The 14,225-nt window shown below is 42.0% G+C and overlaps 1 protein-coding gene across 1 annotated transcript in view; it reads left to right on the plus strand.

The window, feature by feature from the left end:
* The first annotated feature begins 10,999 nt into the window (after window positions 1-10,999).
* Window positions 11,000-14,225, plus strand: part of kcnab1a (potassium voltage-gated channel, shaker-related subfamily, beta member 1 a) — a 120,033-nt gene continuing 116,807 nt past the window's right edge. Inside the window, exon 1 of the mRNA XM_031752741.2 lies at window positions 11,000-11,749. Within this exon, the coding sequence (XP_031608601.2) occupies window positions 11,463-11,749 (287 nt within the window). The 5' untranslated portion in view covers window positions 11,000-11,462. The remainder of the gene's footprint in view (window positions 11,750-14,225) is intronic.

The raw sequence follows: 14,225 nt of genomic DNA on the forward strand, positions 1-14,225 counted from the left end.
TCTGTATATCCACCTATACTGTAGTATTTGCTGTAGTAATAGTAGTAGTACTATCAGTTTACCTTTCAGTGAGAGCTCATGAAAACAACACGAATGACGGATTTTGTTCGTCCTAGAATTTCCACCCTAGTGACTCCGACATTGCACACGGGTCAGGTTCGATACACACTGTGTGACAAATTTTCTAAATGACCTTGAAGGACAACAGGTCTCCAAGTAGAGGTGGTGAGTGCAGGTCCATGTGAACTTTGGAAATATGATGGTTTATCTCAAGAGACCAAAAGTGGACGCACTAAGCTAGGAGGAAATTAACTTCTAACACTGGGAGATGCTAAAGCTCTGAGCCATGTGAAATCCTGGCCAACTAACACATAACACTTCTAACTACTACCCGCCTAAATGTTACTCTCCAGTGTAAGAAGAAGGAAACTTGATTTGATGTCAGAGGGCTGCAGTGACTTTTGCAGAAAGGGAAGCAGACACACACAGACACACAAAAAGCACCCTCCACCTATTAACAAGACAAATAATAACCATTTTATGCTGTCCTTTATTCTTTAAATATGCTGATAGCCTCCTGTAGCTTCATGGACTCGACATGGATGTCTTAGTAAATTATTATTATTTGTATAATTAAATAAACATCTACCATACTACCCCAAACATTTACTATTTTACTATACGTTTTACTATTATCTGACAATGAAGAGTGGTGGAGGACGTTTTTAGAACCATTTCTTTAGCAAAAGAAGCAAGAAAACACTATGAAAATATCCACCACATAGAAAATTGTATCATTGGAAAATTTACATAAATTATCAAAAGTAAAAAATAAATATTCTGCACAAAAATATTAAGCTCTATATAAAGCTCTTGAGGAGTGGAGCTATAGACGTTACTTTTATTTTTATTGCACAGAAGGACAAGGGCGTGACAGGTATGTGCAAACAGCATCCAGGCTAGAAGCAACCGCTAACACAATTTCAGGTCTTTGTAAGCACCCGCACAGACAGCATGCTAACACTAAGCTAAGCTAAGCTAAGAGCCCACAGTGATTATAAAGCTGATGTGTGCCGACCCCAGCCCAGCAGCCAGAGCGAGAACTTCAACAGGTAAAAAAGTGATGCTCAGTCAGGTTTGCAGCCTACCGTTTCTACCTGTTCATGTTTCTAAGGTAGAATCATTGTGATGATTGCTTTGAAGTCTCTTTAGGCTGGTTTTCATGTTTGCTTTGTATTCATACTTGCACACTAAAATAAAGACCTTATGTATATCTTAATTAGCACAGGGTTTTATGTCGGTGTGTGGAACTGTTGCCTCAGGTTTAGATTGTTAACTGGTAATTTTAACACAGTGTGATTTAGTAATTTTATGAGAGTTGTGTAACAAATTACTTTCTTAAATAAATAAAATAGTGTAATGCATTAGCAACAAGTAAAATGTTATACATTACTTTTTTGTGTAATGAACCCAACACTTGTGGTCAGTAAGAAAACTTATCTATTGATAAATGACAGAAGCTTATCTCTTTTCTATTGCCAGCTGTTTCCACCCAAAGTGTGGTTCATAACTGAGCAGTGAAAGTAGTTTCAGCAGCAGCTTAGTTCTCACACTAGTCTCCTGTCAGTCTCCCATCACAGACCGAAAGTTTATCCACAATGAACAAACACAGATAACCAGAAAAGTCTCTGGGCCTCTCAGCTTGACAAGCTCTTGCCATTGTTTATGGGTCGTAAAATGAAGACATACTACAGTTTCATATGGCATCCAAGGCAAGCAGAGCTTCCAGTAGCAATAGCCAGTTGTAGCCACAAGATGGCAGTAATGTGAAGGATGGATGCAAACATGACATGCTTTATGGCAGAACAATGTTTGAGATTAAAGGAGAGGGATCACTTTAACTCTGGTACATTTCACCTAATGTCTATTTTTAGATTTGATTAGGCAAGCAACTGAAGCGACTCCAAGTGTAGGATTGCACTGATCTGTGTAAATACATAGAGTTATCTGGACAACTGGAGCCTGGAATGTCCTCTGGGAACCAGTTGTTATTGACAAAATGATGGGCAACAAGCGAACCTCTTTGTGTTTGAACCCAAAAAAGGATGTAGGTTCAACGTATGTCTCCTCCCTTTGGTAGTAATGTGGTCCAGTAAGACCAAGAACAAAATTATCTTTGAGCTAACTGTCCCAAGGAAGAAGTTAGTATAAGAAATGACTGACATACTCAGATCTTTGCTGTTAGTGCAGTGATTTGGCTGAAGAACCATCACCTAACCTGTGGAAGCAGGATGCCACTGATGTTGGTACGTGAAGAGTAACTGGAAGAAGCCAGAAAGACTTGGCTGACAAGTCAGAGAAAAGTAGCTTTTGGCTCTTACTGTGGAAAGAAGAGAAGTATTGGACGTAAAACCTAAACTGAGATCTAGTTGCAGGAGACGACAGGGAGACTTTTCTGCTCCGCCAACAGAAGAAGAAAAGAGTGACATTTTGAATATTGATAGCATCTGACTGAAGACCCTACAGGTGACCTAGCAGTCATATAGAAGAGGTGCAACAAGCAGAAATTCCCCAACCGACTAACATCTTGGCTAAATGGAAAAAGAAAAAACTGATGCAGTTCGTCATAGAACCAGATGTAAAAACTGAAGAAACATGTCTGTAATTTCATATATGTTTCTGATATTTTAAGTTGTTTTTTTTAATATATCAGACATTTTAAAAACATCCCGCGTAAACAACAAAGTGCAAAGTCCCAGCAAGTTTCCAATCCAAATTAGCTGCTGACCATAGGCGGAGGTTCACCCTGCAGCCAGCACTGACCCCAACCTTTGCCCCGGGCCCCTCACACATGTCCAGTGAGCTATCAGGCTCCCATTACTTGGTTGAATAATTTAGGGCTGACACTCCATCACTGATCTATTCACTTGACCTCTGAGGACACCAATCTTTGGGTGTCCACTGTGCATTTAAACTGGTGCATGCATTTGCTTTTTAAGGTCTGTTGGCTGGATAATAAACCACTAATGGATCAATATAAAAGAGGAGCATTTTTGTCTACCTCTGTCAGAAGTCAAGACACTTGAGAAAGTTAGCGAAAGTTTGGAGACTGCATTATGTGCCAAGCTTTCCCGCAAAGCTCACTCTTGGCCTTCAAGTGACGGCACCTTACTAAGCCTGCTTTTAAATGAACTCCACAATAAGCCCAAATCCTCTTTCTGCTTTCCTGCTTTTGCTTTTACTTTACTGCTTGTATTTGACTAGCTTTATGCTGAGTCAGGTGGCGAATAGCCCCGTAGGTCCTGTGCTCTCCTGACATTAATTTGCATCTCATCAGCATGCTATCCCTCTCCTCTCCACAGACAATGCTTGAAAGAGTGCACCGAGCGGGTCCTTCCACTCACCTTCACTTTTCCCCTTCTTTTCACCATTGTGCTTTGCTGTTTTGTTCACCGGTTTCTGGTACATTCTGGCAGGAAATATAATTTACATCTGACTATGGTTTAAAAAAAACATTATTGAAATGTTGGGTTCAATTTTGAGCATCGAACTTTGCTTAGAAAAATGAACTCACATGTCCTTGCATGCAAATCTGCGAGCACGCACACACAGAATCTACACATGCAATACAACTTCAAATAACATAGTAATCTAGACAGCAGTTCCATGCCCTGACTCCCTTTTTTGGTCACTTAAAATACTGTGAATATTTAATAAACTGGGTTTCCCTGTTTATATTGTAACATCTAAATTGCTGCAGTGGTGTCAGTGCTATAGATGAAAAACAAGCAAAGGGGTGTGCGCTTCAAACAATCACGTGCAGTGTGTATTTCCAATTTACAACTTCTCTCTATAATTGTGCATTATGAGCTCGGGCTTGTGCGTTTGCAATGTGTGTGTTATCGTATCCTTTTATAATTCTTTCAGCTGTTTTAGAACTCGGATATGTTGTGTACTCCTGCGTGTGTGAGAGACTGTGCGAGTGTGTATGCATTGTCGACACCCAGTCGTGTTTGGCTCCCTCCTTTTAGGCCAGCGCAGGCTGTGACGAGACAAGGAAACTGGGATCCTGTTTCAAGCTGGATGAGGCTATAAGAGACCAGGGAGCACTCTGCACAGACAGACACACTGACAGGCAGAAAGGAGAGAAAAAGAACCAAGTTCAAAGAGAAAGAAGTTCTAGAGCTAAGGACAGTTTCAGATAGTTTGGTAGAAGGTATCTAAAAATTATTGAGAGCGTTGCTGGGTGATTACAGGACAGTGAGATATGCATCACTCATTGAGGCTGGAGTAACCGTCATCTCCAAACGAAGGTGCAGGATCAAGAAACATTTGGAAACCTTAAGTGCGCTCTTTTCACCTTGATCTCTGAGCTCTGCTCTTGAGGGGAGGGGGCCACGCTCTGGGGCCATGCTAGCTGCCCGAAGCAGCGGAGGGGGCGTCGGAGGGCCCGGCGGGCACCAGCCTCCCCACGTGCACCGAAAACACTCAGTGGCCTCTCTCAGTGGGCTAAAAGCCCAGCGCAGCAACTCCCAGGATGCCAAGCGCAATTCCTCCTCCGGGAAACAGGTGGCACAGCATAGAAACAAGGCAGCCGTAATCAGAGAGATGGAAACCAACTGGTACCTGAAAATGTTTGGCCTGGGCAAAGACGAGACAGTTGCACAAAAGACTGGCATGCTGTACAGGTCAGTTAAACCCTGTCTAAGTGTGTGTGGGCATGTTTGTCAGTGAGTGATTGTAGATACTTGAGAGTGCAAACAGACTGATGGCCTAACGTGTTACACAGAGCAGCTTGTTGATGAGCACAAATCATTTGTGAGGTGAATCATGCACTCACCTCACAAGTACTTTGGAACACACACAAACACGGACACGAACACAAGCGTCAAGTCTTTTTTTATGATTATCTACACATCATTAACACCGTCATTGGTAAGTTTGTTTGTGCAACTGTCAGGAAATTCATAAAGTGCGTGCATGCACACTGATAGATTGTTCAAGTATTTCTGTGCTGGACCCTCAGGGCTATCTGATGACAAGCGGTTCCCCCTCCGTCCAACCGTTTCATTTGTGTGTCACAGGAGTCACGCTGGTCATTACGACCTCGGCTTAAAGTTGTGTCACCAGATCTGTCCTTAATGCTAATAGCAAGCATCTGTCTCGCTGAATTAGACGGTGTTGACATCTTCCACCACCATGGTGACAAAACATGGAGGCTGGAGGGAGTGTTTTCATTCTTTTCTGTGTGATTGACAGACAGGAAGCACCAATAGCGTTGATTCCTAATCCCATGTTTTTGACGTAGACTAGTGCAGCGAGTGTCTTTTTTTTCTTCTTCTTTTTTCCTCACACATGGATATTTTTAGTATCGGGTTCCCCCAGCCCCCTTGTAATGTCTCCCCCTCTCATCGCTCCACTGCTCTCTCTTGTTGCTAAATGCCTAATCCATCTGTGTCCCATTCCAATCATTCAAGCCTAAAGCTCCACATTTATCAGTCTGCAGTCCTGCCTCTTCCTTTCCCTCCTTCTTCTTCCCTCTCTATATTCTCTGTCCTCTCCGCTGCTTTTGGCTTTGTTCCCTTTAATTTAGAAAAAACAAAGCAGAGCAGGGAAAAGAGACCAGAATGTTAAAGCAGCAAGGGACACGCTGTGATTAAATAAGGTTGAGGTCTCACAAATATTGATGGATTCATTTATGTTGCAGAGCAGCCATTCAGAAAGGATTGCTATAATCCAAATTTATTTGTTTAGTCTTCATAAAAATTAACTGGCGGAGGGTCAAAGAATCAAACTGTACACCCACACACACGAACGTGCACACGCTGTGTGTGTGGCTCAGTTGTAAACTTACAAAGGAGATTATTTTCCCCAGTGTTGCACATTGTATTTTGCCTACACTGGCTTATTGGAAAACTGGAAGCAGTATTTAGGAATAATGGTAAAAAGAACAAAAAGGCAGCTTGGAATAGTTTGCAAAAAAAATATACTGTACTGCATTACCAAGATGATGCATGTGCATCAATAATGGTAGTTTTACGCTGTCATCATAGCACCCCGGTGCAAATTCGCAGGAATGGTGCACTCAGTGGATCGGTGCCTGTTTGTGATATTACCACAAAATACTTCTTTGCCTTTTTTGTGTTGCTTTCAAATTGTTTCAGAAAATTGCACAAAGACATATTATAACAAAGAATTAAGTAAAAACAAGCCCGACTTGTCTAACGAAAAATGCACATTAAGCATCGGAGTGCTGTTTTCAAATGTGACTTCAAATGGTATTAAACAGTCTTTCCGATGACATGCTTGGGGCTGCACACTTCACATGCTCTTTATTTACGGGCTCATAAAAGTATGATGAAAGCCTCTCGCGGTTTGATTGACAGCCCTACAGCTGCGTGTGGAACGTGAGGACAGTGTGTGTGTGTGTGTGTGTGTGTGTGAGTGAGTGAGTGCATTTAATGGGCATGTTTCCAAAGTGGTGAGCTCAATGTGCCACCAATAAAACCTACACTGTGTGAATCACTGTAAGATTAGCACGACCTTCACACATGTGCACTTACCCTCTCTAACATGGACAAGAAAAAGCTTTATAATTGTTTCCGTTTAGAGAATCGGTACTGACCATTTTGTCCAATCACTCTGACTCAACTGTTATGTTGTGGATTCAGTCTTCTACTTGAAAGAACAGATAACAGTTTCCTCTGACCTAGAAATGCATGAACCCCTCTACAAGTCTCCGTCTTGCCAGTCAGCCAACTCGTGCCTGACACACACACACACACACACACACACACACACATCTGCCAGCGCTGTGCTTTGAGCCGCTGACGTGATGCCAAACATCATGCGATGACTGGCTATCTGCTCTGTCTTAATTTAAATCAGAACAATTGATGCAGTTTTTAGCTCTCTGGTGATTCGTCTTGAAACTCGGGACAGACCATAACTAGAAATAATCTGCTTTGTAACCACTTCTTTATAAATTGCCTTTTCTACCCCCGTGCTAATGCATTCCTTTCTGTGCCACAGATTCATTAAATGCTCATTTATTTATTCTTTGACAAAACAGGGTATTTAAACGATGTTTTCCCTAATTGCTTTTGTTCAGGTATTGAAAATTTAATTAACATTTTCTGCTTAGCCAAATTAATTATGCGGCCTATTTTCATTTTCTTTTGCAGCCAGATACTGAGAAATAACCTCGTAAACTTACCTTTCATCATTGTTTGTTTGCCCATTATTGCAAAGATATTATGGATTACTTTAGTTTTTAAATAGAACATAGTGAGTATTTGTCAGGGACAAGCTTTGGAACATTTAGCCTAGATGTTACAATGCAAACACTCTGTTCATGTCCAAACTGAGGCAATAGTATACTTAAACTCACTGGACTTTTTATTCTAACAGGTTTGACCCCCTTTTGTGTCCAGAGCAGCCTTAATTCTTGATGGCACAGATTCAACAAGGTGCTGAAATCATTCCTCAAAGATTTCGGTCCATGTTGATTTGACAGCATCGCACACTTGCTGCAAATTTGTCCCAAAGGTACTCTGCTGGTTTAAGATCTGGTGCCCGTAGAGGCCATTTGACTACACTCAACTCAGTGTCATGTTCAAGAAACTGGTTTTAAATGAGTTTGTGTCATGGAGCGTTATTCTGCTGTAAGCAGATGGTCAGTAACAATACTCAGACAGGCTTTGACATTTAAACGATGATTAGTTTGTACAAGGGGCCAAAGTGTGCCAAGAAAATACCCCACACATCAACAGCCTGAACTGCTGATACAAGGCAGGATGGATCCTTGCTTTCATGTTGTTTATGTGAATGTTGCAGCAGAAATTAAGAGTCCACTTTTGGTTAGCCTGCGTGAATTGTAGCCTCTGTTTCCTGTCCTTGGGTACCCGGTGTGGTCTGCTGTTGTAGCCCATCTGCTTCAAAATTTGCAGAGATGCTCTTCTGCATGTCTTGGTTGTAATAAGCGCTTATTTGAGTTTCTGTTGTCTTCATCAGCTTAAAGCGGTCTGAACATTACCCTCTGACCTCTGTAGATACTGTTTTTCTTTGTGGTCTGCACAGAGTGACTTAGATTGATGAGTCAAATAATTTATTAGCACCGACCCTGTTAACAAAGTCTTTCCTTTTTTGACTTAAAACTACATAAACACATCCCTGACGATAAATGCTTTTCATGGAAATGGACCATATAAAAAGCAGCACATAATAACTCCTGTGACCTGGAGATGATCAGCAGAATTATTCACAAGCTACGATTAGTTTGTAATGTACTTGTGTTTCCATTTACACTGGGCTGAATCAATATCTCATTAAACCCTGTTGCTTTTTCAGAGCGTACAGTAAGCCAGGCAGCAACAGTTCTAGGAATAAAACTCAACTGACCCGAATAATGACAGCCAACAGTATCGTTGCCCTCGTCTGACCGTGTATTGAGATTATATTTCCTGATACCTTCGGCACCAGGTGTGACAAAGGTGCGGCAACACGATACTATTGTTGCAGAACAAAAACACATGTTCCTGTAGAGCTTGATGGATGAAACACGGGGATGGTGTCAAGATCGGCAGTTTGATTCACACAGCTGGGATTCTTTTGCACACATGCGGGCGTGCTAAAGTATCCATCCCATAATATGGAAACACTGTAATACTGAGATAAGTGTTAAAAATATTTATCAGTCACATAATATGTTCTTTTCTTGTTAGATCACACCTCTTCAATGATTAAAAGAGCACATGAAAAGACAGATTTCCAGGCTGTCTTTGCCATGTGTGTGTGTTGTTCTTATGTCATATGTGGCGAATGAAATAATTTTGTCTGCCTCACTCTTCTCAGCATTAATATAGATATTCATTGATAATAACAATGGGAGTTAGTGGGGGAATTTAGGCCAGCACACTGGTGTTAAACAGGAGCAGGACAGTCCCTGAGGGCTGGAGACTGATCGCTGACATGATTATTGCTGCCTTTGAGTCAGATGGCAAAGACGAGGCTTCTTTTTTCTTCTTCTCCTGCACGTAAACAACACAGAAATGTTGTTTTATTACACTGCAGATAATACGAGGTTACAGCATCCACACACATGACCGGTGTGTCTTTTTGAACGTCGTCCGCAAACTGCTAAACTTGTCCTGTTCCTAATATACCGTGGGCACTCGGTAATATGCAATCTTTATATGGGGATTCGCTCACTGGAGGGAGGATATGTGGGGGTGGTGGGGACAAAATGAAAGAGACGACTAATTAATCTCAGGGAACAATGAGCTGGTTTTAAAATGAGAGTCGAAACGTATGAACTAAAGAGTTAAAAGAGAATAAATGAGGGGGGAGGAACTCGAACTGTGTCACAACAAGGACTGGGACAAAAAGGTTGTTTATGCCTAATTTTGCTGCTCATACATGCCCCCAAACTGTCCCAGCTTCTCCGTCCTGGTGCCTCTTTTGCTTTTCTTCCATCATTCGCCCTCTGTTTTTTTTTTCTTTTCTTCATCAGTGACTCACCTGCCTAAATGTTGAGCGGCTCAAAGGAGAATGTGACTGTTGTGAACACCAGAGGCCAAAATAAAAATTAAAAATAGAAAACAGAAGAGAAAAAAAAATCCAAGTGAGACAGAGAGAAAAAGAGTGAAATTAATTGGAGCTTTTAATACGACAGAGAGCATCTGTTGTTCGAATGTATGTGCATCAAAGGTGTGTGCAATGTATAGTATGGACGTGAATATTCCAGGTCCATAAATACACTGTAAACACACTCAGGCGTTGCATAAGCTCAGATGACTTCCAGCTGCCAGGCATGATCAGGTTTTCCACCCACCATGCTGGACAACAAGCACAGCTGCCTCTTTACCAACCTCCATGTGTCATTTTTGCATTAATAGTCTGCCATAATTTCACGTCCTGCAGGTACAGAACAGTAAACCTTGAGGTTATTACCCCCAAAACCCCAAAACAAACAAACAAACCACCCCCAAAACGAAATATCCCACGTTCAAACAAATTCTTTTATCACATAGATTCTACAGTTCCTGCATATAGCTTTTGGCTGTTGCCACTGGATGTCTGCAGGATAAAATGAGGAGCAGTCAGGCAGTATTTGCTCTATACTGACACATACACAGATGATGGAAGACTGAAATTCCATCATCTGTGTATGTGTCTACTTGTGGAAAGAGTGACAGTGTGTATCTTAACTCAAATTTCCTGATATGGAAGAGTGGCATTCCTCATGATTCCCACAATCCACTGGAGGACCAGACATGATGTCATTGAACGCTCCCATGAGAAGGCTAGAGGGGAGAGATTATATACTGTGTGTGTGTTTGTGCAGTCAAGAAGAAGGAAAGACGAGAAAACAGGCTTTTCCACTTTATTTTTTTGGTTTACCTAATTATGAAAACGCCACTCTTACACTGTGCACGACTGAATAACACGCCGTCGGCCGTGTGCAAGCATCTGCTCGAGTATGTGTGTCTGCATGTTTATATTACGTGTTTGTTATGGGCAGAACTGCAGAGTACACATTGTTTAGAATAAGAAGGAGCAGAAAGAGGGCAGGGTAGGAAAAGAGAGGCAAAAAAGATGAAAAAGAATTTAAAGGTTGTTGAAAGTGAAAAAAAGTGACTGCTTTAAAAGTGCAACGAGTGTGAGAGACGGGCTGACAAAAACCAAATGGCAGGAGACGTGAATGCTGGAAGAGAGACGAGAGAGAAAATCAGGAGTAAGTGAAAGGGCTTGTGACGGAGGGAATACTGGGAGACAAAAGAGGGATGATGAGGAAAGGCAGGGTGGGAGAGAGGATAAGGGGGTGGGGGGTGGAGAGGAAAAAGGGGTAAAGGAAGGAGAGAGTGAGAGAGAAACAGAGAGTGAGAGGGAGGGAGGGAGAGAGAAAAAAATGTCCCAGATTCCCATGCTATTTAATAGGGAGCAAAACCAAACTGAGCTTATAATGTAGACTGGCTGAGCAGGGGGCAAAGTGACAGCATCAGTGTGTGGGTGTGTGTGTGTTACGTGTGTGTGTGAGAGGAGAGGGACTGTGTGTTTGGCCCTTTTGTTAATCTGTCGTCATGTGTGTATATGTGCAGACAACATATATGGCCTGGTGCATGGAGAAGTACATGTAAGGAAGTAACCTGTTTTCCCAGTGTGGACGAGCAGCCTGCAGACAGACTGGACTCCAGATTTCAGTTTGAAAAAAGGCTCCTTTCAGGGCTGGATGTTTTGTTTTTGTTTTTAATAAGAGGAGGACTTGTGCAGCTTTATTTTGGAGGAATACTTCACACTAAGATTTAATCAGATGCTCTCACACACACGCTCCTCTGCTCTGTGTAGCTGTGCGTGGGTGAGGGGCCTACCTGGATTAATCTGAGCGCACATGATTGTGGGACATGCGAACAGCAGAAAGGAGCGATTGAAGGGGAGGATAAAGTGAAGAAGAAAGCTGGAAGATGTACTTGTACAAGGCAACGTGCCCGGAGATCCCCAACCCGAAACAGAAGGGGTCCAGGATTCAGGGTGGAGGTCAGGGTGGGGTCCAGGCCCAAGGCCTGGGACAGGGGAGGCTTGTCGGAAAGACGTCTATGGGGACGGGAACGCGACCCTACCCTCCTCTGATGCTGTGGACGGCAAACAAACCCAACGGTGTGGTGGAGCTCAAGCAGCTGGAGGAGTTCCTCAACTTCCACTCGCTGTCGCTGCACGACACGGTGAAGAGTCAGACAGGCATGGCCTACAGGTAACCTTACCTGTATGTCTCTGTGAGGGGAAGTCATGTTCGGTCATGTTGACAGACTTATCATTTCTCTTTAAAGAGTTAGTAATGAAGAGAGTTTTTTATAATTAGTGTTTGGTTGATTCTACATCTGTGACATCTGAAGAGAAGCGTGGATAAAAATCAAACAGTGTTTCAAGCTCTCCCCCCACATGCTCTGCGTTTACATGCTTCTAAGGTCATGCTTGCTTTGTAATGCCCACTGCATAATGGGAACTATTGATCTCTTTTGAAACTCCCAAGCTAATTGATCAGTAGCTCTGAGTGCTGTATACATAATTTTGAGTCCTCTCTGTTTCTGATGGATGCATTCATCAAGTAAGTAATACTAAGTATAATAAGCTATAGTTTCAGCTGCATGCTGTATTGAGCTAGCCGGCACATACAGAACTAACTGTGGCAGGAAAAAATGGTTGAATAAGTCACATGTCAACAAGCATCACCACAAGCGCATATGTTTGTAATGCACACGTGCTTAGGTTCTTTTTTTCCCTTTTTAATTTTGTGAATCCAAGATTTGTGGGTGTTTTCTTTAAATATGTACAAAATTCATGTTCACAAATGCTTTACAGTGCTTTAAGAGTTGTCAGCACCCCTTGGATTTGATATGAGTGCATATTTTTCAATGTATCAGAGTGTGCACACAGCAGGTAGAAAATGAGCGTCATCATTCAAATAGCTCCTGTTAAATGATTTTTTGTTTTGAAGGTAATCCGGTTCATGCTCCTTGTGCGCTGGTAGAATCTGCTGTCATGTGCTTGTTGTTTTTCTCCAAGTTCGTCATCTGTGACTAAGCGCCGTGTTGGTGAGTGGTTTGAGCGAGTGTGATCGGGACATTGTGGATCGCTGCTCAGCCCCCAGGCAAAAAAAGTAACACGTAGCTTCTTTGCCTGAATCGCCTGGTTGTCTCCGGAGAGGACAAGAGAGGGGGATGAGCTTGAGTAAAGCCTTCTCTGTTGTTTACCTCAGCTTGTTAGAGCTCATTAATCTTAATTTATACCTGAATATGAATCTTTTTAATTGCTTAAATGTTTAAAAATGTTTCTTTTTCAATTAGAAACTTAAAAAAACATCCAGTGTGAACTGAGAGTCCACACTGACAAAACGGAATAAAAAAACAACTTGGGAATCAGAGGAAATAAAATATTCTTATTCAACAAAGTAAATCAATAAAACTGCATAGTGTGGTTTTAAAAAATTAGTGTCCATGTGTGTTTTATATTTGGAGACACTGCTGGCTTAGCATTTCCATGAACTATATTTCTGTCATTCGTTCCCTGGGGCTTCCTCATCAGTGGTTCTTTGCAAAATCCTGCCAACATATTTCACTGTATTACAGTCAGTGTAATAATAACACGGACTAAACTTATTCCGTTGTTGTGTTGGTTTAGAAGATCTGGCAGCTCAGAGCGTGACTTTTCCATCACCCCTCTGTGCCCACCAATGGAGAAAGGGGGTGTAGAGAGGAGTGTGATGGGAGTCTGTATCTCTGTTGGATCAACCTGGCTAAAGGAGCTCATATGGCCATTCGCTATTAGCATTTGCCTGGGGACATATTGGCATATGTGCGTTCGAGGGCCTGTGTGTGTGTGTGTTTAAAAGTTTGTGGCTATTGCCATGGTAACCTAATAGAACAGCTGGCTGCCCACGACCTTTTCCAGGTCAGTGTGCTTGTCGGTGGTCAAGTTGAGCAGTCCGTTCACTCAGACGCACACAAATAAGAAAGAAATTTGAAATTTTGTTAAGTAGAAAACATTTCCCTGCATTAGCATGTAAAACAAGCAAACCTTAGTTTTAACCATAAAAGAGATAAAACGGGGCGTCAGTTTAGCTCATGGGGTGAGCAGGTTATCAAAGGTGGCGGCCCCGGGTTTGAGTCTGACCTGAGGCCCTTTGCTACGTCTGCTCTCTGTCCACGATCTACAACTGTGCTTTCTAATAAAGGCAGTTTTTTTGTGGGGGGTCTTTTAATGTGGGGAAAAAATAAAACAAACAAAACCATTCGTCACTTCACCCTCCCAAAAAAGGGTTACAAGATATTAATAAAAATGCTTTTATTAGCACATGAACACCCCAAAGGAAGAGATGCAATTCAGTCAAGTGCCCTCTGTGACCCTTTAATGTGTTTTCCTTTTAAAGCCCTGCCAGCTCTGTGGGGGTGAGCTGAGGGGAGTTGTGACTTGACAAAACATAGAGAGCATTTTCTAACCTTTTTGGCTTGTGATCCCTTAAAACAATGAATCTGTTCTTATGATACTTTAATATTTTATAAGAGGCTGGAAAATCCTGACCACAAGTTTAAACACTTAACTAAAAGCAATTTCAAGCCCAGCTTGTTTGGTGCTGTGTCTAAATATTATATTTTAAGACTCGAGTTTGTAAAATAGCTACGTAAAGTATAGTGGCTTTTATGTATGGAAGATCCAAACCTGGCGCAACC

This window comes from Oreochromis aureus, linkage group 14 (genome assembly GCF_013358895.1).
Source record: "Oreochromis aureus strain Israel breed Guangdong linkage group 14, ZZ_aureus, whole genome shotgun sequence".
In the NCBI taxonomy this organism is placed as follows: Eukaryota; Metazoa; Chordata; class Actinopteri; order Cichliformes; family Cichlidae; genus Oreochromis; species Oreochromis aureus.